This window comes from Pan troglodytes, chromosome 9, assembly GCF_028858775.2.
Source record: "Pan troglodytes isolate AG18354 chromosome 9, NHGRI_mPanTro3-v2.0_pri, whole genome shotgun sequence".
Lineage (NCBI taxonomy): Eukaryota > Metazoa > Chordata > Mammalia > Primates > Hominidae > Pan > Pan troglodytes.
This window is the reverse complement of record NC_072407.2, coordinates 8,749,879-8,773,771: the sequence shown is the minus strand read 5'-3', so window position 1 is coordinate 8,773,771 and position 23,893 is coordinate 8,749,879. Positions and strand designations below refer to the sequence as shown.

General features: G+C 42.6%; 1 protein-coding gene across 2 annotated transcripts; it reads left to right on the top strand.

Moving 5' to 3' along the window:
• The first annotated feature begins 14,132 nt into the window (after nucleotides 1-14,132).
• On the top strand, nucleotides 14,133-23,753 carry TRIM68 (tripartite motif containing 68). 2 transcript variants are annotated; one of them, XM_521739.7, is made up of 7 exons: nucleotides 14,133-14,414; nucleotides 16,863-17,345; nucleotides 19,080-19,175; nucleotides 20,009-20,269; nucleotides 20,737-20,759; nucleotides 21,296-21,396; nucleotides 21,597-23,753. In XM_521739.7, exons 2-7 carry the CDS (start codon nucleotides 16,920-16,922, stop codon nucleotides 22,145-22,147), a joined length of 1,458 nt encoding a protein of 485 aa, XP_521739.2. In that variant the 5' UTR covers nucleotides 14,133-14,414; nucleotides 16,863-16,919; the 3' UTR covers nucleotides 22,148-23,753. The 2 variants fall into 2 exon arrangements, with proteins under 2 accessions (XP_521739.2, XP_016775733.1); XM_016920244.4 differs by lacking the exon at nucleotides 19,080-19,175 and having other exon boundaries at nucleotides 14,239-14,414.
• The last annotated feature ends 140 nt before the right edge of the window (nucleotides 23,754-23,893 follow it).

Sequence of the window (23,893 nt, the reverse complement as noted above, 5' to 3'; positions counted from 1 at the left end):
GAGTAACAGAGCAACATGATCACTAAATAGTATTATATGAAAGGCATATAAAAACAGTAAAATGTGTCTTTAGTAAAAGATTATAGGAAAGCATGGAAATGTTAATTTTGCCCAGGGATGAAGGATTATATTAAATTTGATAAGACAGAGCTAGAGGTTTAAGCAAGTTATAGAAAGATTGTAAAAATTAATCTTGCAAAAGTGTGTAAACATTAATTCAAAAGGATCTTTTGAATATATGGTCTTTTCATAAACTGAGCATCAAAATAAAAGCACAGCAAGGTGGTCTTAAGATGCTTATCTGGCCTTTAGCAAAAGGGTTATAAAAGGTTTGTAAAGATTTCACCTCATGGTCAAATTGGTTAAGGTTAGATGGAATCATCTATAAGGTTTCATTTAAACAAATTGGGGCTGGGCATAGTGGCTCACGCCTGTGATCCCAGCACTTTGGGAGGCCAATGCAGACAGATCACTTGAGGTCAGGAGTTCAAGTCCAGCCTGGCCAACATGGTGAAACCCCATCTCTACTACAAATACAAAATTAGCTGGGTGTGGTGGTGCACACCTGTACTCCCAGCTACTTGGGAGGCTGAGGCAGGAGAATCACTTGATTCTGCCAGGAGGCAGAAGTTGCAGTGAGCTGAGATTGTGCCTCTGCTCTCCAGCCTGGGTGACAGAGCAAGACTCTGTCTCAAAAAAATAAAAAATAAATAAAATTGGGTTAACATTAATAAACTAATGCAAGGGTGAAATATGGCTTTAAACAGGATTTTCATGTAATAGTAATGCTACTAAAAGGTTTTTGCCTTTTGAGTCATCATTTTGGCAAAATAAATAATTTCTAGCATTCTGGAATTCTACTTCATAACATCCAGTGTTTTAAACCTCTAGCATTTAACAGACATCCCAAAATCAAACCTCAAGTTTCAAAATTGTCTTTCCTGCTGCCTGGCTTTCTGGATGGCTCAGAGGGCCCCTGAAACATCCATAGAAGAGGTAAACAGGATTATTTGACATGTTTAGTCACATGAGATTTCCAAAATGATGTCCAGTCTTCTTTAAGTCATATTCTGGTGAATAATACTAATATATGTTCCAAAGTTGTATGAGATTTCTAAAATTCTAATGTCTGAATATATGCTATCAATCATAATTAAGGGTAAAGTTATCACAAGCCGTGGAGATAACTAAACTTCTTTGTTAGTCATGTTTTTAACTGTAACTACCATGAAAATGTTGTCATTTGCAGACAATTGTTGTCTTGCTTTGTTCCTTCTGAAAAGATGGGCTATAGTCAAGCTATAAGACTTTAACAGGTGTTCTCAAATCAGGTTTTTAATAGCTTTGAAGATTGTAACATTGGAATAGAGAAAGAATGTATGGGACTTATGAAGAACTGAAATGTTCATGAATGTCAAGCAAAACAAGAAGTAAATGGACTGCACTCACTCCGAAAGTTAAAGCAAACTTTTTGACTTTTGCTTGGAATATTTCTGGTCTTTTTTTCTGCTCAGTCCTTTCTGCTTGCTCTTTTCTGCTCAGAGAACCCTTCCTCTATGGAGGAAGCTATTTCTCTTTCTCTTTTCTTCTACCTATTAAACCTCTGCTCTTAAACTCCTCATGTGTGTCTCTGTTCTATATTTTCCTGGTGCGTGAAAACGAACCCCAGGGTATATACCCCAGACAATCTAGCCAATTCAGTACTGCCATTTCCTGCCAGGTTCTGTCTGATCCACTCAGATATTCAAGACTTCTAACTAGATCCAATCCAGTTGATTATCAGACCCAGTCTGATCCTTCACCCAGTCCAGTTTCTGTCACAACTTCTGAGCCCAATTCAGATAAAAAATGTGCTCAAACGCATATAACTCAAAACACAAATCCACGGAGCTTTAGAATTGGAGCAAGAATATACCCATGAGCCCCATTTCCCCACTTGCTGTGAGGGAGCAATGGACACAATGGGTCTGACAGGTACCTCACTGGGTCAATTCATGCTCCTGGGGATCACTGAAAGCTCGAATTTTAATCCCACTTCTAACACCATCTGTTAGAAGATAAACTTAAGACAAATTTAGTAGAGTTCAACTGAGGAAAGAATGATTTCTGAATTGTGCAGCCCTCAAAACCAGAACAGGTTCAGAGCAACTCCAGGGCTGCTATATGATCTAATATTTATGTACAGGAAAAGGAAAGTGACATAGAAAAAAATGGAAGTGAGGTGCAGAAACAGCTAGATTGGTTACAGTTGAGCATTTGTCTTCTTTGAACATGGTAAGAACAGTTGAATGCCTGATATTTGTAAAAAATAACATACATGTGGTGGTCCATTTTCAATTCTAAAGGCCTTGAAATAGGTTTAAGCAGGCTACAAAGAAACCAAGAAGCAGAATGTACGAAGCCATCCCCTCTTCTTGCTTTCCCCTTTCACCCAACAGCTAGGCACCTGTCAGTCAGGCCCCCCCTTAACTTCCCTCTCCCACCTCGCCAAAGAATTTGGTTTAGGCTAGTTTACAACCTAGGTAATTATACCCTTTCTTATCAGCTAAGCACAGCCACTAGGGCCATAAGTCAAAGTTTAAAGTCCTGAAATAGTCGCAGCGCATTGTGGGCTGCAATAAAATGCAGCAGGAAAACCCTAAAGAACACACTGGAAGCCTTAACCCAACTACCAATAGGTGACATTCGGGAAGATTGTAACCTCACAGTATTCAGCCAGTGAGGAACTGGGGAGGGAAATAAATTGCTTGTTGTAACCATCCCAGGTGTGCCTGCGTGCCAGACGCCGATCTTGCAAGACTGCCATTAAAAGTCTTGCTTCTGCTGTTCTCCGGGTCCCTGAGTCTATTCTTTGGGTTTGGATGGGTAAGGGTATTTTTCACAGATTGGCTACAACTTTGCTTGATACAAGAATAGGTTATAGTCTTTACACATTTCGTTAGGTTACAGTTCACTACTAAAGAGAAACTTTTATACTGAACTGAAGATACGTAAGGAGGCAGCTTTAGGCTAAACTTAATTTAACAAAAGTTAGAAGGTTGAACGCTGAAAGACTTTAATGGAAATTGGATGTTAATGCCTGACCACAGTGCCTTCATAGAAAGCTTTGCTATAGCTGCAGAGACAAATGGGTACAGCGAGGTAAGGAGCAGCATTTGTTGTTGTTGTTGATTTTGTTTTTATTTTTCCATAGGTTATTGGGGTACAGGTGGTATTTGGTTACACGAATAAGTTCTTTGGTGGTGATTTGTGAGATCTTGGTGCACCCATCATCCGAGCAGTATACAGCCCACCCTATTTGTAGTCTTTTTATCCCTTGGCCCCCTCCCACAAGTCGCCAAAGTCCATTGTATCATTCTTATGCCTTCGCATCCTTGTAGCTTAGCTCCCATATATCAGTGAGAACGTATGATGTTTGGAGCAGCATTTTTAATGGAAAAAGAAAAAGAATTATAAACAGAACTGAACAGGTAATAATATTTTCTTGATTTCATGCTATACAAATCATACTGGATCACAACATGCTTATTATCAGATGAGTGATCATCTTATAATAAACTTTGTGGCCAATAAATCTGTTAAAATTTGCAAGTACCTATTGTCTAGTACACATTCAGATCCCATCATATCATTCCCTATCTTAAACGTTCAAATGTCTTTATCCTTTGGATAAAGTCCATATTCATACTGCTTGGCAATGGGAATAGCCCTGCATGATCTAGTACCTGCTGTCTTCTCCAGGGACTTTCCTGTTGTGCGATGTTCTATTGTGCCTTTATGTCTTTGCATGTGATGTACATTCTACCAGGAATGCTTTTTTTTTTAAAATCAAATCTAACTATGGCTATCTCCCCATGGAATTAGGGCTGCATTAGTACTGTTTACACTTTGCGTCAATTGTGCCCTTCATCTCACATCTTTGCAGATTGGGGAAGGCGGTGTAAGATAGAGTAGCCCACGTGCAACTCCAAAGACCATGTGTAGGCAGAGGGAAGCTTCAGAGAACAGTTAATACACATTTCCTTTTGGCTGTCCCTTTCCAGGAAACCAAGGAGATGGCAGGAAAAACTGAGCCTCAGAAACTGCACCCTGCCCTCTCCTTCTTTTCTCAATACAGAGGGACTGCAAGAGTCTCTGCTCATCTCCAAATGGCTGGGATGGTCCTTGTTCCTGTTTTCGACTGACTACTCAAAAAAACGTTTTCCCAGGGATAGGCAGAAAAGTCCTCAAAGCATATTTGGGTGCCAGGGTCTGGTCCTCAACAATTACTTATGGTTGGGCTGGCCTCCATGAAGATTCAAAGTGGAAGCAAACACTACTCTTCCCTATCCTATGGCAGCATTTCCATTTTCTGTTGCTGTGAGATCAGATTGTAGGATGAGGTCCAGGCAGTGAGTCCTTTCCTAGCAGGCCTTTTTAATACTCCACTCAGTTTCCACAGCAATTTGTTCTAGTCATTCAGCAGAAATGTATTCAGCACCTAATACATGTCAGGCACAATCCTGGTGCTGATGACATGGTGATGATCAATACCTGCCATCGAGTGTAAACTGCACAGGCGTAGTCATCACAAACTTTGAATCAGTGCCAAATTTCCAGCATGGGGAGGTGTTTCCAATCCCGTACCATGCAGCATCAAGTAGTCTTTCCTTCCTTTATAGTTCCCATGTGTGACTGTGCAAAACACTGTTAGACATGGTGGATACATTAGTAGGTGTGGTACATACATCATTATTTAGTGGAAACACCAATTTTATGAGCTAAGTATTATTAAACCTAATTTAAAGAAAGGAAACAGGCCTAAAGGGAGAAATCGGGTAACTTACGTACAACCTGAAACATGGCTGGTGATCTCTCCACTACTCAGGGTTGCCCAGTCTATGAACCTATGAATAAGCAAAGGATTGATAAAGACAAATTGGATGAAATTGTTGTAAATAATAGTGTGGTATATTTTAAATGTATACTTGTATACATATATTTATGCATATGCAATATACTGTGTGTATATGTACATATACTTATGCACACACAATATACTGTACCTATATGTGTATATGAGTATGTGTGAGTGTGCATATGTATATGTCTTCTCAACCAAAATATTATTACCCATGTTATATGGTGTGATATGATTTGGATTTCTGTCCCTACTTAAATCTCATGTTGAATTGTCATCTCCAATCCAGTGTTGGACTTGGGGCCTGGTGGAAGTTGACTGGATCATGGAGGCAGATTTCCCCATTGGTGCTGTTCCCATGATAGTGAGTAAGTTCTCACATAAGAGCTGGTGTTTAAAAGTGTGTAACACCTTCCCCCCACTTCCTCCTGTTTCAGCCATGTAAGATGCCTGCTCCCACTTTGCCTTCCACCATGAGTCAAAGTTTCCTAAGTCTTCCCCAGAAGCCGCCATGCTTCCTGTACAGCCTGAAGAACCATTAGCCAATTAAATTTCTTTTCTTCATAAATTACCCAGTCTCAGGTATTTCTTTATAGCAATGCAAGAATGGACTAATATGCCATGCTAAAGGTTCATAGCTCTGTGGGAAGGGCACTCAGCCACAATATTCAAAAATAAAATGTTCCCAAACTCAGGGATGCCACATCGATAGAGTTGAATTAAAAAAGGATTTTCATACACACCAGGGTTCAGATCGCAGCTTGGGCTCTCAGGTAGATAAATTAGAATCTTCATCTGTATGATGAATATGGCAAATCCTCATAGAGATGTTGTAAAAATTGAAATGCATGTAAATTTACTAGCACAAAATCAATAATAATAGTGATCTTCTGAGTGCTGTTTATATATAATTCAAAGATTAGATATTCTACATATTTTTAAAAAATCGAATTATGTTCCTGGATATATGTGATAATTATCCATGTCCAGAGGAGTTTTGGTCATCTGGGTCTGTGTTTCATAACCACCCCTTATCCCAAATTACAGTAATAGTGTCAGGGAAGTACCAATTTAAGCTATTTATTAAGCTATTGGCAAAGGCCTCAAAACAAGTAACCCTCAATACCAAAAAAAAAAAAAAATAGACCTTCCAGTGTCTAAAAACTCAATAGTATGAAAGAGAGTAAAGTGGATGGAGAAGTTGTTTGAGAATTTACTTAGCAGGTAATCTGAGTTATCATAGGTTGGATGCCCAGAAACACAACTGAAATATGGATTTTAGTTCAAGTAGTTTATTTGGGAGATGACTGCAAGATGAAATAGTTGGGGAGTTAGGAAGAAGGAAAAGAAAGGAAAGGAAAGGAGAAGGGAGGGGAGGAGAGGGGAGGGGAGGGGAGGGGGAGAGGGGGGAGGGAGAGGGGAGGGGGAGGGGAGGGGGAGGGGAGGGGGAGGGGAGGGGGAGGGAGGGGAAGGGAAGGGAACCAATAAAGGAGTCAGTTTTTCCCCATGGGCAACTGGGTCTCAATTCCTTTAAAGATCTCTTGGAGGAAGTAAAACATACCTGAGAGTTGTACTACATGAGGAGTAAGAAAGTGAACATCTTCAAGTAGGTTACCACTATGAGCAACTAGAACTCAGTTCCATTAGAGATTTCTAGGAGGGAGTAGAACATACCTCAGTTATACCACCCAAGGAGTAAGGAAGTTGAGTAATAATCCTCCAACTTCCATTTTCACTGGCTAAGGGATGCTCCAGGACTATTAACTCCCTGGCATTCCTGGTTTGCCACACAAGGGAAAACTTTCAGATAAGAGACACAGGCTTGCAGTAAGACATGGCACCAACAACATCTGGTATACATCTTATTTATGGAGAAATCGAGAATCTTAGGTTTATAGATGATCCCCCCACCTATAAACATATCTACGCCCATTCTTGTCTTTTTTTCTGTATATAGAGTCGGGTATCTCTCCTGTCCAAGACAACTTCTCCACCTGTTCTCTGAACACCATGCCCTCACATATCTTCTAGGACCCCATCCCCTCAATGTACATCTCATTTGTATCTTTAGCCTCTTGTTCTTCACTAAATCTGTCCCCTTAGCAAAATCAGAATACCTGTCTATCTGCTACCTTTATCTCTATGACCTTTTACAACCACTCTGAACCAAATAATACACTTCCATTTTGTCAAGTTATTCTCGTTAAGATGACCAATAGCATGTTGCCTAGTTAGCAGATGAGGGAGAAACTAGACCAGTTTCTGTCATTGGGAAGCAAAGTACCATAGGAGCAATTGAAGGTGCTGAACTGGGGAAGGACTCCCTCTTATTTAGGCATCCAAGCGCAAATGGTTTTGCATGCACAATAGCAAGATCTTGATTTGTAGAGCCAGGGATTCACCTTACAGGGCAGGAAAGTCTTCTTCCTTAAGTCAAATGGTAAGAGTGGAATAATTCTACCTGGGCTGGAGTGAATTAAATTCAAAGTAAGTACAGATCTATAAAGAATATTTTAGGCCTTTGGGTTGTTACAGCCATGAATTAGTAAACTGTATTATATATGTTTCTCTGGATTTCTTAAATTCTGTTTTAAGCTGTATCATAATCGAGAGATGACTAACTTTCAGTAAACTGCATGTCTTATCTATAGTCTTTCCCTGGGAACCAACTACATTTGGCAAATTATCTCAGTTCATTTATTGGTTAAACTTTGATCAAAGTTGTAGATTTAAGAGCTCTGGAACATGGGTCCAAGCACAGCAAATATCATCATAAGCAGATAAAGAAGAAGTTTCATTTTCAACCAATGTGGGAGGCAGGGGGACAGGAGGCGGGAATAAAATAATCACAAATCCTAAGGCCAATAAATAATGAAAGGAAACCTATAACAAGAATGGCATTGCTTTCTTAATCAGATTGGCATGGAAATAGCAGTGTCAGATGCATCATTTTAGTCAACAGATAAAAGAATGACAGAGTGCCTTGATGAAGAGTTACAGAGGTATCTACAAGACAGTTTTAGCTTTAGAAGTGGAAACAAATTAAGAGTGTATCAGAAATTGAAGGAAAAAAAATTTCCTTAGGAGTTGAGTTGAAAAATAAAATTAGGGTGAGTTGAAAACGAAAATTAGGTGTCTTCTGCTAGATCAGAAGACATTCTGATCTAGCAAATATGTGGCTATTATAAGTGGTAGAGAAAAATGGAGCTAATGCGTTTACAAAAAAATGATGGACCTACTTGTACTGACAGGAAAAAAAAGAGGGAAATAGAGTATTAAAGGAAGTTAAAGTCATAGTTTACTACTTAGTAAAAGAGGTAACAACATTTATAGAAATTCTGGAGACTATAAAGTCTAAGTGAGGAGAAGCAAAAATCTGGGAAGATGTATATATCCAAGAATAGGTCTCTGGGTCTCTGAAGGCTTGGGCTCTGGAATAAAACAGAAGCTTAGGTTCAGGAACCAGATGATCATGATTTTATAGCTCTCATGAATGTGGCCAGCAATAGTAAACCTCCTGTGGACAGCCAGACTCACAGACCTAAGGAAATCCAGCACAGGAAGAAGGCACTTTGGTGAACAGCTAAAGAGTCCTTAGAAATTTGTGATAGATGCCATGAAATACAAAGAAAAGAGAGGTACTAAGAACTGTGGAAAATGTCAGGCCTTAAACATTTTTTGAAATGTATTTTTGCTCAATAGAATGCATCTTGTTTGACATGGTGTGAATATATTTGTCCCTCTAAACTTTACATATTGGAACTTAGTGTGATCGTATTAAGTAATAGAGCCTTTAGAAGTGATTAAGCCAGAAGGGCTCTGCCCTTGTGAATGCGATTAGCAAGCTTATAAAAGGGCTGGAAGGGATGCATTAAGCCCTCTTGCCCTTCTGCATTTTCTGCCATGTGAAGACGAAGACACAGCATTCATCCTCTCTGTAGGGCACAGAGTTTAAGGTCCCATCTTGGAAGCAGGTACCAGGCCCTCACCAGACACCTAACCTGCCAGTGACTTGGTCTTAGGCTTCCCAGTCTCCAGAACTGTGAGAAATACATTTCTATTCTTTATCAATTACTCAGTCTCAGGTATTTTGTTATAACAGCATAAATTGACCAAGACACTGCCCAAAAGAATGTAGCTGTTTCTCCCTAAAGAATACTCTCAATGCTGCACTGGGGTGCTTGGATCAAAATGGACAAAGAGGAGATGGAAAAGGAAGTGTGGAGGTTTTGTAATATGCATAATACTTAAGGGAAGAATGGCATATTGCAAATTTTAATTTCAGAAAACAGAAGTGTTTCATACACCATTTCCTTCAAATAAAAAATTATTTAAATAGGTGGATTTTTTTCTCACATTGTAAGGAAATCATAGTTTCACTCTTAACTTCTTTTTATGTACTTATTTATTTATTTTTAATTTTATTATTATTACACTTTAAGTTTTAGGGTACATGTGCACAATGTGCAGGTTTGTTACATATGTATACATGTGCCATGTTGGTGTGCTGCACCCATTAACTCGTCATTTAACATTAGGTATATCCTGAGTTAATTTCCGGGCTCTAGACACCAAACGATAGACACCAACTGACAAATAAAACAGTTCTGAAAACCTGGAGCCATCAATCCTGTTTTTTCCCCTTGTGTTTCCTTTCTGGTCTCTCCCCAGAGAGCATTATAATTCTCTTTAAGGACTGTGGCCAGTGATGGCAATGTGGATCTAAATTTCTCTTTGACTAGGGAATGAGCTATTATACTATGTGGTAGCCACGTTTTGTTCTGAGGACTTACTTGTGTTTTCCAAGTTTTTGTGAATGTAGAGCTTGTGCTTGTGGTGGGTATTTTTCATTCACTGTAGCTGGCACTTGAGTGCTCTTCCTATGTTTGACCAATTTTCCTTTTCTTGGGGCGTCTACTTCTCCCCCAAGAAAAGCCATAGAAATCACCTTCCTACCTAATTAATCAGCTTTCATACCATGACAGAAACTCCAAAATCTCAGGGGCATACAACAAATGGTTTCACTCACACGTCATGTCCTTGGCTGCAGATAGGTTGCTAGGATCCCAGTCCACATGTCTTTGCATCCAGGACTCAAGCTGAAGCAGGAGCCCCTCTTTGTGATATGCCTTTATTGTGACAATGAGAAAACAACAAAAGGTGGTACAAACATGCAATGTCTCTTAGAGCTTCTCTATGGAACTGAAACACTTCCCTCCATTCCTATTTCAACGACCCAAGATGGTCACATAGCCAAGTCTCATAATGTCCTAGAAGGCATTCTCCAGCTATCGGGAAGCACTGTGAGTCATGAGGCAATGGATGATATTGTATGTCCCCCTCACAAAAAGGGAGAAAATAGATGGGAATAATCACCCACCATGGGAGAAGGCATTTTGTCTAAGTGCTGTCAATCATGCACACCTCCAGGAAGCCAATTCAGAAGCTAGGAAAATAAAAGCAATATGCCACATTGAATCATTCTGGTGAAGAGTACTGACAGAAGAGTAAATCTTCCAGAGATATCAGAGGCAGAGATTCTAGTGTCAGTCTCTGCACCCAGGTTTAGGAGTGAGATCCTAGTTGACTATGCTCAATGGAGCCAGTAGTGATAGTTCCATCAGAGTGGACCTATGGGGTAATTTGATGATGTTCCTGCATACATCATCAATGGACTACCAAATGTTCTTTAGTAAGTCCTTTTTATGTTTAAAATAGGTTTCTGGCATTTTCAACTCTTGTTTTTAGTAGGCATTTTGATTGACTGGCTCTTCCCTCAGTTGTCTGCTATTCACGTGGCAATGAGTTAGGCCAAATCCCTACAAACACATTTTACACTCTGATAAGAAGACTATATAATTTAGTATTTTCCACTATAGAGAATATGCCTTCTCTTCCAGTACCTTCTGAACAATTATATAATGCAATTATATAGTTGGCCACAAAACAGTTTCCCAAATGATAAGTTATAATGGCATTTTTTAAACTCTTATTGCATTGTGGTTATAAAATGCTAACAAACCTAAATAAATTATATATATATATAGAATTTCAATTTAATTAAGTAATTTCAAGAGAAAAGCAAATTTGAAACTGTGCTTAATAATTTATTTAATAACAAATGATAACGAAAGCACCAAGATGATTTATGGTATATAGCCTGACTTATATTTAGGGAAAACTTTACACTCCTCAGTCAATGCAAGAAGCAAGAAAAATAAGACAATAAATATAAGTAAAATAAATCAAGAAAAATAATAAAGATAAAATCAGAAAAAAATTGAAATAACAAATTAACAGGTTATTTGAAAGGAACAATCAACTAGACAGATCTTTGGAAAGAAAGATATGTCACTCAGAAAAAAAACATACAGTAGTGGTAAATATATAATATCAGGGATTAGAATCAAGAAAAAAACTCAAATTAATGACAAATAAAAATAAAAATAATTATTTGTGTAATTGTTCATAACCATGGAGACACTGATACTTTGAGAATAGTAACTTACTGAAACAGATTCGACATTTAAAGAACTTGAATTAGACATCAAATACAAGGATATATAAAGCTACTTCTTCTTGTTTTAATCTAATGCAACTCTGATATCAAAACTAATAACAGTATTTGGCTTGTTCTGCTTCCCACTGTACAAAAGTCTTACTGTTAGTTGTGTGTCACTATTAACAATTGCTATTGTAATATACATCTATATTCTGATATATACCTTTTTATTTAGTTATTTATGTCTCTCTGTCTCATACACACACACACACACACACACACACACACACACATGCTGCCATTTTCCTGTCCATGGCATCTCACACTGAAACTGCCCCACCACATCCTTGCTAGCTCTTCCTATTACTGTTCCTTTCATCTGCTTCTGAAATTGTTCTCTCTTTTCTACTTCCTGCTTCTCAGTTTTTTGGAACACTTAAACTCTAATATACAATCTAGGTGACAGCCTCAACCCAGAAGCACTTTCAGAAAGGCTCTCCATCACCTGTAGACAGAATTCTGTTTTAATTTCTAGACTCACTTCCCCTTCCATCCCTGACCTCCTTCCTCTGCCGAAGTGAAAGTGGTAACAAAGTCCTGCAGATTTTCCCCTCTAGGCAGGAATTTCCTCTCTCTTAGCCAAGGCTAGCACTGAGTAGATACGGACGGGAGGCCCTAATCTCCTACTTGGACTCCTGGGAGATGTCAGTTTTGCCTTCTGGAAACTGAAAACAATCTGGAATAGAGGAAACAGGAGGTATTAACTCCATCATAAGAGGTCCAGTAGGAGACTTTCAAGGTGGAGCGGGGTATCTACTCATGGTCTAGGCTATACTCCTACCCTCCTCCTTCCACCCCTAGCAGGTTCTCCTGCTGACTGACACACCACTAACACAGACAGCTATTTCCTCCCCTTTAAAGCCTTCAAGCCTAAGATTATATTCTCATCAAGCCTAAGATTATACAAAACTAATTGAGGGTGTGGCTCATGCTTCCTCAGAAAGAGTAAGAGAAGAAAATAAATTAGGGGTCTCTAAGCAAGCATGTTGTATGACATGCAATATGGTCAGTCTCTGGTCTCTTTCCGGAAAACCAGGCCTCAGATTTGTACTAACCCCCTAACTCTTCCTTAGTCCTACTTCTTCAGTGCCCCAAACAGTTCTCAGTTCTTGCTTCTCCTTTGATGCTACTCCTCCCCTACAGCACAGATGGACACCATCCTACAGTTAGCCACTCATCTTGTTGTCCCGGTCTATCCTGGATTCAGGGCAGAGGGTTGGGGTCTGCAGCTACGGCTGTGGAATTTGTCCACGACAGACCCTCGCCTGGAGACACCTGTCTCACAGCAAACAAATAAACAAACAAACAAAACATTCTGAAGACATCTGTAAAGGAAAGCTTCTATGCCTTGGAAGTAAACTGGTCTGTCTTCAAAAGCCCTCTCTCCAGCCTTTCCCACATGAACACAAGCCCCCACCCCCAGCTCCCCTGATTGCCAGGGTTCTGGACAGTCCGTCATAGTTACAAATTGCACCTTACACATGAAAATGATCTCCCCATTAACTGTTTTAACTTCACAGAGATTCCAGAGCAGTACAACCAACTTGACCTTCAGCTCCTTAAAGGCAGAGACTATATGTCCCATAGTTGTAATCCCAGCACCCAGTAAAATATTGTCAAGAAAATTGATGTTAAATAAACGTTTAAAATGGCTTATTTCAATTAATCCATTCAGTATTCTATTAGAGCAGCCATTTCTCCAAAACTGGGTGAGACAGAGGGTACAGCTCAGACCTAAGATACTTTTGTTTTTTCTCATAGACCTATTTGCTGCAGGAAATTTCTGGGCCTCACCCTTCAGAATTTTAACCATGGCTGGGGCTCAGACACTGGCATGAGCATTCTGGAGTATCTGTCCTAACAATTAAGATATTATATAATTTGGAACCGAGCTTCAGTTGGAAGATTTCCTGGTTATTTTCTATGCGGATAGGAGGTGCCTTCACTTGCTTATTAAAACCTAAGTGTGAAGAGAAGGACAAGGCCCTGGGAGTACAAAGAAAAACCCATATCACTGTCTTAAGTAACAGTTTTTGTGTGTGCGTGCATGTGTCTATGTGTTTGGGTGAGGAAGGGATACCAGTTGTTTAATTTTTTTTTTTCCTTTTTTAATGACAATTTTTGACCAGGGTTTCCATTTCTCCATCAACTCCCAGTCTCTGTTGTCTGTTTTTCACTCTAAAAGTGGATTGTGGCAATAGTGATGACAAGCTGGTTGCTGAAGTAAAAACGAAAAAAGAGAGGGTTTTGTTTTGTTTAAGAACCCAGTATTTAAAGCCTGGAAGCATGAGAGGTCGCGAATCTTGCCAGGAACAGCAGAGTCCACACCATATGTGCGCCCAACCCTTTGCTAAGATGGGTCACAGAACCAGACTTGGCCAATCTCAGGCTTCTGAGTTTAACAAGTCAAACTGGCAAATGAATAGCCACCTGAGCCTCTTTTAATGCAGTGCCTGAGCGGCATCATTTGGGAGCCTCAATCCCTTGACCTATCCTAGAACGAACTCCTAGAACCCTCTACAGTTTAAGGGAATCTGAGTGCGTGAAGGGACCAGAAAAACCCAGGAAGTAGAGAAAAAACATTGACATGCCTAGAAGCGCCGAAACCCCCGTCTCATCACCAATTGGCTAGGGGTACCCGGGTCCCTGCCTGTGATTGGCTGCCCCCACAAACACACCGCCCCCTGGGCGAAGCCAACCTGGGCCCAGCCGGCCGCTCATTGGCTGCCGTCCCGCGAGCGGGGCCTAGAGCCGGGTGTAGTATCCTGGGAGCTGCGGGCTACTGGGCCTGCGCTGCCGGGCTTTGGGTTCTGGGCCTCTGCCGCTCTGTGGCCCTAAGTGCTGAGCTGCCGGGAACGGCAGCTTCTGACGCTGGGCCATTGGACGCTGCGGAACCAGGCTTCTTCACTTTGAGTTTCCGCCGCGAAGCGCCAGTCCGGGCCGAGGAGGGAGGTGGGTAGATAACTCTGCCTTTTCTGAAGTCAGATCCCGCACGCTCACTTTACCCCCACCCGCCCGCTGTCCTGGGGACCTGCCCAGCGCCCTGTGGCCAGGCCAGGAGCTGCTCCCTGACTCCGGAGGTTACCGCCCGCCCCTCCACTCCCTTCCCGCTGGGGTCCTAACTGGAAGTCTTCCAGGCCCCGCCCCCTTCTCAAATGCCCTTCTCAGACTCTCGCTGTACCCTACGGAAGGCACAGTCAAAGCAACCGAACGTTTAATTATTTGAATTTTCTCAAAGTAATTCATGTATAATAAAAAGTCAAACATTAAAGCAGGTCTTATTTTGAAGAGCAGTAACTACCCATCCCCAGATCTTTGCAGAGGCTGCCACTTTTAGTTTGTCCCCATTTAGATGTTTTTAGCACCCTGAATCAAAATAATATGCGTTCCACTGTATTTCTGGATTTATCATTTTGATATTTCTTTGCCTTACTTTCTTACTGCCACAATCTTGTCAATTTTCCATCGCTATTTTAGGTCTTCCATTTGTAGCTTTAAATAATAGGTATCAACTTCCATTTATTGTTTTATTGACTTTAGATGGTGTCTCTTAATGTCTCTACTGACTTAGCTAAGGATATTAACACATCCTCCACTTTCAATCTACTATCGGTTGGACCTCAACATTTACATTTAGTTTTCACGTATTCAACAAGTATTTGAGGCACTGTTCTTGGCACTGGGGAAATAGAAATGAACAAAACAGACAATGACCCTATCCACATGAAAAAGTTCTAGTATGGGAAGTAAGGCAATAGACGAATACATGACAAATGACGTCAAAAGCAGGATCATGTAGAAGTCATTTTCAGCTGGGAGAATAGCAGGCACCCAAGTCAGGTAGATCGAATGGACGAGGGGTTTGCGGGAGTGTGTGGAAGTTTATTCCTTTGCCTAGCTGGGCACAGGTGCTGTTTCAAGGAGAGATCTTGTTAACCGGGAGCCAGGATAGATTATTTAGTAAGTTAGTGATTTACCAAAATGAGGTTTTAGGATACTGGATCCCACAGTTTGGTAGTGATAGTGGGAGGAAGAAAAGCAGGAGGCAGGGAGTCTAGTGAGAAGGCATGCCCTGCCAATAGCATATCAGAGTCCTGCAAGATTTACTGCCCTGCTTCCTGCTTCCTGCTACTGGACTGCGCTAAACCACAGTGATTTTTCTCTCCTCTTGAATTTGTATTATACCTTAAAGCTAAAGAGGTTAAGAAATTTGCCCAAGATAGATGGCAGAGCCCCAAGCCAAACATCTGTAAAATGAGAACAATAATGGCCTCTGCCTAGGGTTGTGAAATAAACCAACTTAATTCATGTAAAGTGCTCAGAACAGTGCCTGGCGCATCATAGAACTGCTCAAAGAGTGCTTGCTTTTATTATTAATGTATGCTCTCAATTTACCTCACAAATGCTAAAAGGATTTTGGGTTTAGGAACTATTTCCTATGTCTAGCTGGTTAATTCATTCAACAAATATTTACTCAGCAATATCTGCATTGCAGGTGCTGTTTAGGTGCTGAGGATACAACAGGAACTAGGATCAACATGGCCCTTCCTTGTATAGATTCTAGCTGGTAACACAAACTAGCAAAGTGAATGAATAAATATTGCCAACTGAGCCAAGAGCCCGCCATTGACCAAGTTCCATGCCCATATGTGGCCCTGGCAAAAATCTCAGATTTCTTGCTGGTGTAGTGATTTCATCAATATGGGTGTGATGATCATCAAATGATCTTTCTTTTAATCTCCAAGGGATGTTATTTCATCTCTGCTTCTAACATATCACTAAAAGCTCAGAAGACTACCTTGACATCTTGGTGAATAATAAGTACGTTAGTGCTGGAGCAGTGGGCAGGAAAAGAACTGCTGTTTCCTTTACAGTTTTTGCATTTTAGTGTGCAACACAAGAAAATAAATTGAGCTTGTAGGCAATGGGCTTCTGGCATACTACTTTTTGACACTTTGAATTATATTAATGTAAATATAAACATACCAGAGAGTGAGGCTGGAGGTATTTATGGCCTTACTTCAGATACTGAAATACCACATTTTATGTGAACTTACCCAAGTTTAAGAGAAATAATGCTGATTTGTAGAGCATGATTGGAGTGGTAATGGTCAAGTAGAGCAAACCCAGAGGAAAATCAGAGTTGACCAAGTGAATGAAAACCGAGGACTCCCAATATTCACTCACTTAGGCATCCCCATTATCCCCTTCATGGTATGAGTAATGTGGCCCGTTCAGACCATGCACCCTTCAGTTGGAAAGGCCAATGCTTATTAAAGAAGGTCAGTAAAGGGTCAAAAGGAAGGTGGTTTTCCCCCAGAAATTAATTATTCCTGTTACTGATCTCTCTGTTCCTCTGTTACCTTTTTCTCTTATTTGTCTTTCTTTTCTTCTTCTCAGCCTTTACTACTTCTCCCTGGTTTCATTCATGTTCTGAGGAGGGTGTGAGAAGGAACCATGGATCCCACAGCCTTGGTGGAAGCCATTGTGGAAGAAGTGGCCTGTCCCATCTGTATGACCTTCCTGAGGGAGCCCATGAGCATTGACTGTGGCCACAGCTTCTGCCACAGCTGTCTCTCTGGACTCTGGGAGATCCCAGGAGAATCCCAGAACTGGGGTTACACCTGTCCCCTCTGTCGAGCTCCTGTCCAGCCAAGGAACCTGCGGCCTAACTGGCAGCTGGCCAATGTTGTAGAAAAAGTCCGTCTGCTAAGGCTACATCCAGGAATGGGGCTGAAGGGTGACCTGTGTGAGCGCCATGGGGAAAAGCTGAAGATGTTCTGCAAAGAGGATGTCCTGATAATGTGTGAGGCCTGCAGCCAGTCCCCAGAGCATGAGGCCCACAGTGTTGTGCCAATGGAGGATGTTGCCTGGGAGTACAAGGTGAGAGATGGAAGCTGGCCACTCCAGTCTAACCCCGGCCCCAAGTTGGCTGTTTCTAGATCAAGGGCTTGACCACCAGCACCACAGACTGAGAGCTAACTCCTTTGGTTCCTGACACCCACAGATCCCTGGAATCTGATACAGAGAGCTATACCTTTCCTTGTATTCATGACCTTCCTTGATTTCCTGCTCTCCCACTTCCTCTACACCTACATCCTAACAGGGCTCAATTCCTAACCCAAGGCTGATTTCAGTACTGAGAATGCGAAGGAGAACAGTTTGGGTTTTAACTGAGATTCTGGATGCCTTGGATGAGTTTAGGCATGAGGCTCTTATATAGATGGTCAAGGCTACACCTGACCTGCAAACTCCTCCTAGCAGTGCTGCAAGTAGTCATTTGGCATTGAATGGATCACTTCAGTCCTTCATTTTATAGACAAAAGTGAGGCTTAGAAAGTTGAAAACATGGCAATTTATTTTAGAGGTGGAAAGAACTATGGGTGAGTCACAAGACTGAGAGAGGTCATCTAATATAATCTTCTCAGGTCCTTTCTGACTTCAGGTCCAGTTAGTGAAAGGAAGATCAGAGGCTGTGACTCAAGTCTTCTTGCTCTTTCTCCTCTCCCAAGTTTGTTTGACAAGTCATCTGTCACAAACCTGGGACTCCTTTTTTGTAGCTAACCTCATCAACTTCCAGCTTCTGGGCTTCTCTTTACTCTTTCATCAGATGCCCATAATGACATCTTTATCGGAACCATTATCTCAGTGATTCTGTGATCCAGTGATCCAGCATTGGTCTCAACTCTCTTTTTTGGAGTTGAAATAGGAAGGTGAGAGTGTAAGACAAATTCCCTGAATTAGCTTTTTTCCTATATGGGAGGGATTTCTAAAACATGCAAAGTATTTACTAACTCATTCTGTTTTTGAGACTATTAGAAAAGGGAGATAGTATAACATAGGGGTAAAGGGCTGGATTAAATCCCAGCCCAACCATTTATTACCTGAATGACTTTGGGTAGGTCACCCTCTAAGCCTCAGTTTTCTTGTCTATAAAATAAGGTTAATACCAGCCTCAGAGGATTGTAAGTATCACATGCATATTTAGGGCTTAAAATATACCTGACACTTGATAAATTTTAACAAAATAGTTGCTATTTTGTTAAAATAGCAGAATTAAATGGTGTTTCTGCACAGTTTATGCTTTTCAGTAGAAATCCCTTGCATTACTATTCTAGGAAAGTGCTTCTTACCCTTAATAAGCATATGAACCACCTGGGAGATCCAGCTAAAATTGAGATTCTCATTTGGTAGGTCTAAAGTAAGGCCAAGATTCTGCATTTCTAACAAGCTCCTAGGTGATGTGGATGCTGCTGATCCACTTGAACCACATTTGGAGTAACAAGGTTCTGGCAGACAGTAAGATAAAAATAAATAAGATAAGGATAAAAATTGGCATGGAAAGGAAAGTCCAAGGTACTTTTCTGGAGAGGTTGGAAATGGACCTTTTCTTCCAGTTTACAGACATTTAGAGACTGTGGGAGTTGAAATGATTCTCAGCCCAGAGAGCTACCTCGGATGTCATCTGGGCAGAGTCTGCTTCCTCTGTGGCATTCCCTTTCCCCACAGCCTTCACTGTGGCCGGTTGCCTGAAGGACTCTGGTTCTCCCATAGCCTCCCAATGCTAGGAAGCCTAGGCTGCCGGAGGTGGCCTCATGAGGGTTTTGTCTCTTGCAGTGGGAACTTCATGAGGCCCTCGAACATCTGAAGAAAGAGCAAGAAGAGGCCTGGAAGCTTGAAGTTGGTGAAAGGAAACGAACTGCCACCTGGAAGGCAGGTTGCCTCGTGGGGAAAGGAGTTTGTGTCAGTCGTCCTGTGTGGTCCTGGAGCTGGCCTAGGGTAGCATTCTCATCTCTGTGAGGCAGAATGTGAGGCTTGAAATCACAGAGCCTAGGGTTCTAATCCCTGCTTTCTCTGTCCCAGGCCTTAGGTAGGCCACGTCACCTCTTAATTCCAGTTTCTCCATGGGGATGTAGGGACAACCTGTGGTCTTGTATCCTCATATATGAGAAAGGAAAAGCACATGCTCACGTGTGTCAGCTCACAGTGGCATGGCTTATATCATGCTTAGTAAAGCAGAGTTTCTCTTTCATTTTCCCAAGTTAGAGCATATTTGCTAAGAGTCTGGTTATTAAAATATTGTAAAATCACCTCTGAAATAAATTTGAGGCCAGTAAGTATCAAACTACTAGAACTTTTGATCAACAGAAAGTAACACTGAACCAATCTAAAACAGCATGTTGAACAGATATAATATCAACATGAAAAGGAACCACCTAACAGTGTAGTTAAGTTACACTGCCTTAGAGACTTAAATGTAACACATCTTGTCATTATTCTGAAAATGGAAAATAGTCTAGAGCATGTAGTATTAAGATAATATCCTGGACCCTACTGGAGTCAGTAAGAGTGACAATAGAGACCTAGAAGCATGTGGTGGAGCTGGGGGAACAGGAAGCTAGGAAAAATAGTATCCTTTATCTTTGCCCCTGCATAGCCTGTCACGTGGTTGGTACCATTGCAGAGTATGTGTGTATGCATATGTCAGTATGCTCGATACTGGGTGACTGAAAGTATCAGTGCTGATTTCCATCTTGGCTCCACAGATACAGGTGGAAACCCGAAAACAGAGTATTGTATGGGAGTTTGAAAAATACCAGCGATTACTAGAGAAAAAGCAGCCACCACATCGGCAGCTGGGGGCAGAGGTAGCAGCAGCTCTGGCCAGCCTACAGCGGGAGGCAGCGGAGACCATGCAGAAACTGGAGTTGAACCATAGCGAGCTCATCCAGCAGAGCCAGGTCCTGTGGAGGATGATTGCAGAGTTGAAAGAGAGGTCGCAGAGGCCTGTCCGCTGGATGTTGCAGGTGAGTAGTAGGTTTTCCTGGTAACCCTGAGTGACAGCTGAAGATAGACTGAGACTCCAGGAGAGAGCATCAGTTACCCTTCAGTAGGGACTGCCAGCCCTCTGCCAGCTGGTCATGGATCCTGTGTTTCCCCAGCTAATACCTGCTGTTTCCCTATCCCCTGGCTGGTGGATGACCTGGTCTGTTGTAGCATCATAGGTGGGGCAGTGCTCAGGCAGCTCTGGCGTCATTCCAGGCCCTCTCCTCTAGCCCGAGAGTCTTGAGATGGAGCCTGAAGTTGGCCAGTTCAGCCAAAGCTCAGCCTGCTCTTCCATCCTTCCATAGGCTTCTCCTTACCTCTGCATGGCATCTCTCCATTCTTGGTATCTGTCTCCCTTCCCCTAGAGAAACTCCCTGCCAGTTTCGATGTCTGTTCCCTCTGAGGAATAGCACATACTCAGATGCTGCATTTTTTTTTCTCCTTCTAGGATATTCAGGAAGTGTTAAACAGGTATGTTCTCACCCTTGGAGCCTCTAAGCAGCCCTGTAGGGGATAGTGAGGCCTAACTAGAGCTAGAAGTAGGGACGGAGCACAGACTCGGTGCACACAGAAAAGCAGGTGCTGGTCCACAGTCTCGTCCCACTTACATGGTAATGGCTAAGGAATCTTTGTTGATCTTTCCTTTTTCTTCTTTGTACTTGATCAAATGTATATCAAGTGAAGCTGTAAAATATATGGTTTCAAGTAGATTGCTCAAAGAGGATAAAAGACTGCCCGTGACTCCTTCATGTCCGACAGAAAATGTGTGCACTTCTTCCTCTCCCAGAATCAAATATACATCCAACCCTTCCCATAGCATGGGCATGCAGGTGTTCTCACCTCTGCACACAAACAGCTTGAGGCTCAGCCAAATAACCGTAACCATCATGTCTCTGCTTTGCTGGGGTTCACTATGTCCCTGGCCAAGCCCCTCTTCCCTGTACTAAGATAAGGCCCCTGTGACAAAGCCGGGACTCCTGGCCCTGAGGTTCACCTTCCTCTACCAGGAGCAAATCTTGGAGCTTGCAGCAGCCAGAACCAGTCTCCCTGGAGTTGAAGACAGATTGCCGTGTGCTGGGGCTAAGAGAGATCCTGAAGACCTATGCAGGTAATGGATCCTGGGGGAGACTGTAGTGGACAGTGGGAGGGACCCCTCCCAGAGAAAGAAAATGGTTCAGTGCCCTCTGGGTGCTCCATCCAGCCTCACCCACTCATCATTGAGAAATCTGTGGCTGAATTTACCAGAGGGCCGTCACCCATGCCCCCTGGCCCTATATCACTGTTACCAACCAGGACCTTTTTTTCTAGCTGATGTGCGCTTGGATCCGGATACTGCTTACTCCCGTCTCATCGTGTCTGAGGACAGAAAACGTGTGCACTATGGAGACACCAACCAGAAACTGCCAGACAATCCTGAGAGGTTTTACCGCTATAATATCGTCCTGGGAAGCCAGTGCATCTCCTCAGGCCGGCACTACTGGGAGGTGGAGGTGGGAGACAGGTCTGAGTGGGGCCTGGGAGTATGTAAGCAAAATGTAGACCGGAAGGAGGTGGTCTACTTATCCCCCCACTATGGATTCTGGGTGATAAGGCTGAGGAAGGGAAATGAGTACCGAGCAGGCACCGATGAGTACCCCCTCCTGTCCTTGCCGGTCCCTCCTCGCCGGGTGGGAATCTTCGTGGATTATGAGGCCCATGACATTTCTTTCTACAATGTGACTGACTATGGCTCCCACATCTTCACTTTCCCCCGCTATCCCTTCCCTGGGCGCCTCCTGCCCTATTTTAGTCCTTGCTACAGCATTGGAACCAACAACACTGCTCCTCTGGCCATCTGCTCCCTGGATGGGGAGGAATAAGAAAGCTACCACCCTAACCAGAGAGGCCTTGGAATTGGGCCTGGCCCCCATGGGGCTTGGAGGACGCAGCCACTGACAGGTGTCCCCTGAAACTGAGCTGAGCCCAGTATCCAAGGATTCCTCTCTCTGATCCTTTGGTCTTTGCTACCAGGCTGAAGTCTGTCATGAAACCACTTATTTTAAAAAGCAGAGGCCCAGTCAAATGAGCATTGCATCCCATGAGGGAAGCATGACAGGGCTGATGGTGAGGATCAGAGCAGTTCTAAGGTGACTCGTTGGGGTAAGGATCAGGACTTTGTCCATGTAGTAGCCAACCACCCTCTTCCCTGATTCCTGTCCGGCGTCACAGTTCAGTCAGTGAGGATGATGAAGTAGATACAATCTTCAGGACACCGTTAGATGGGCTTTCCCAACAGGCCAAAAAAATGCTGCGCATACCCAGAGCTGGTTGTTGTGCTGAGGCCAGTCAGAGGATGCTTCCCCTGAGGTTTGCTATAACTAAGCAACCTTTATGTGACCCTCACCTTCTGACCTCCTGGCAAGAGAAATTCAGTGCAGCAGGGGGACACAGACCTGCCCAAGCCACCCCACTGCCGTTCCCTCTCTGAGCACAAGCTGGGCAAATGACTGTCCCTTGGACTCCAGGAGACCAGGGTCCTAGTCTTGCCTTTTTTCTCTAAGTGGCAGGATCAGAAAACCTGTGAGCTTTAGTTTGTATTTTCACTTTATGAATGAGGAAACTGAAATGGCCTTAAGGGAGCAAGTTATTTCTTTTTTTTTTGAGACAGAGTCTCGCTCTGTTGCCCAGGCTGGAGTGCAATGGCACGATCTCGGCTCACTGCAGGCTCTGCCTCCTGGGTTCACGCCATTCTCCTGCCTCAGCTTCCCGAGCAGCTGGGACTACAGGCGCCCATCACCACGCCTGGCTCATTTTTTTGTATTTTTAGTAGAGACGGGGTTTCACCATGTTAGCTAGGATGGTCTCGATCTCCTGACCTCATGATCCGCCCTCCTCGGCCTCCCAAAGTGCTGGGATTAGAGTCGTGAGCCACTGCGCCCGGCCCCTGGAGCAAGTTATTTCTTACAAAGCTGCTGAAGATAAGATTATCAAAATTATAAAGCATTTTTCACACTCAAATGAAACAAGGTTGACAAACTCACTTCGCAGGTCACATGCCTATACATCATTTATTATATTTGGGTCTGAAACTTCTCACATGTTTGGGAGGTTTTATGTGTCCTCATTGGGAAAATGGGTGTAATTCAGCATAAAACCTCATATGATTGTCCTGCCTCATGGAGCTGTTGTATAGATCCCAGATCCATCCCATGATTTGTTCCTGTCTGAGGCATAGAGGCAGGCAAGCCGTGGATTTTGCACATGGTGACCTTCCCACTGTGCCATGATACAGTCCGCATCTTATAGCAGTGCCTTTGTCTCAGGGCCTCTGCTGGCAGTCTAGACCTTTTGGGCAGAAAGGAGCTTCAAATGGCTGTGATAAGGAATATTAAAAATTGTGTTTCTACTTTAATTGTATTGGCTGTTCATGTCTGTAGGAGTTAAAATAGGCCAAACTAGAGAAATAAACGCATTCTGTCCACCATGCTTCCAGACTGCTTCTTGAGAATTAGTAGTAGAAGGGGAGAAGTTTCCATCAGCTGCTTGGAGGGGAATGAGCTAGTGAGTCACAGACCCTGGTGCTGGCCAAGGGTTGAGCCTGCCTCAATTAGAGGAGCATCTTTGTC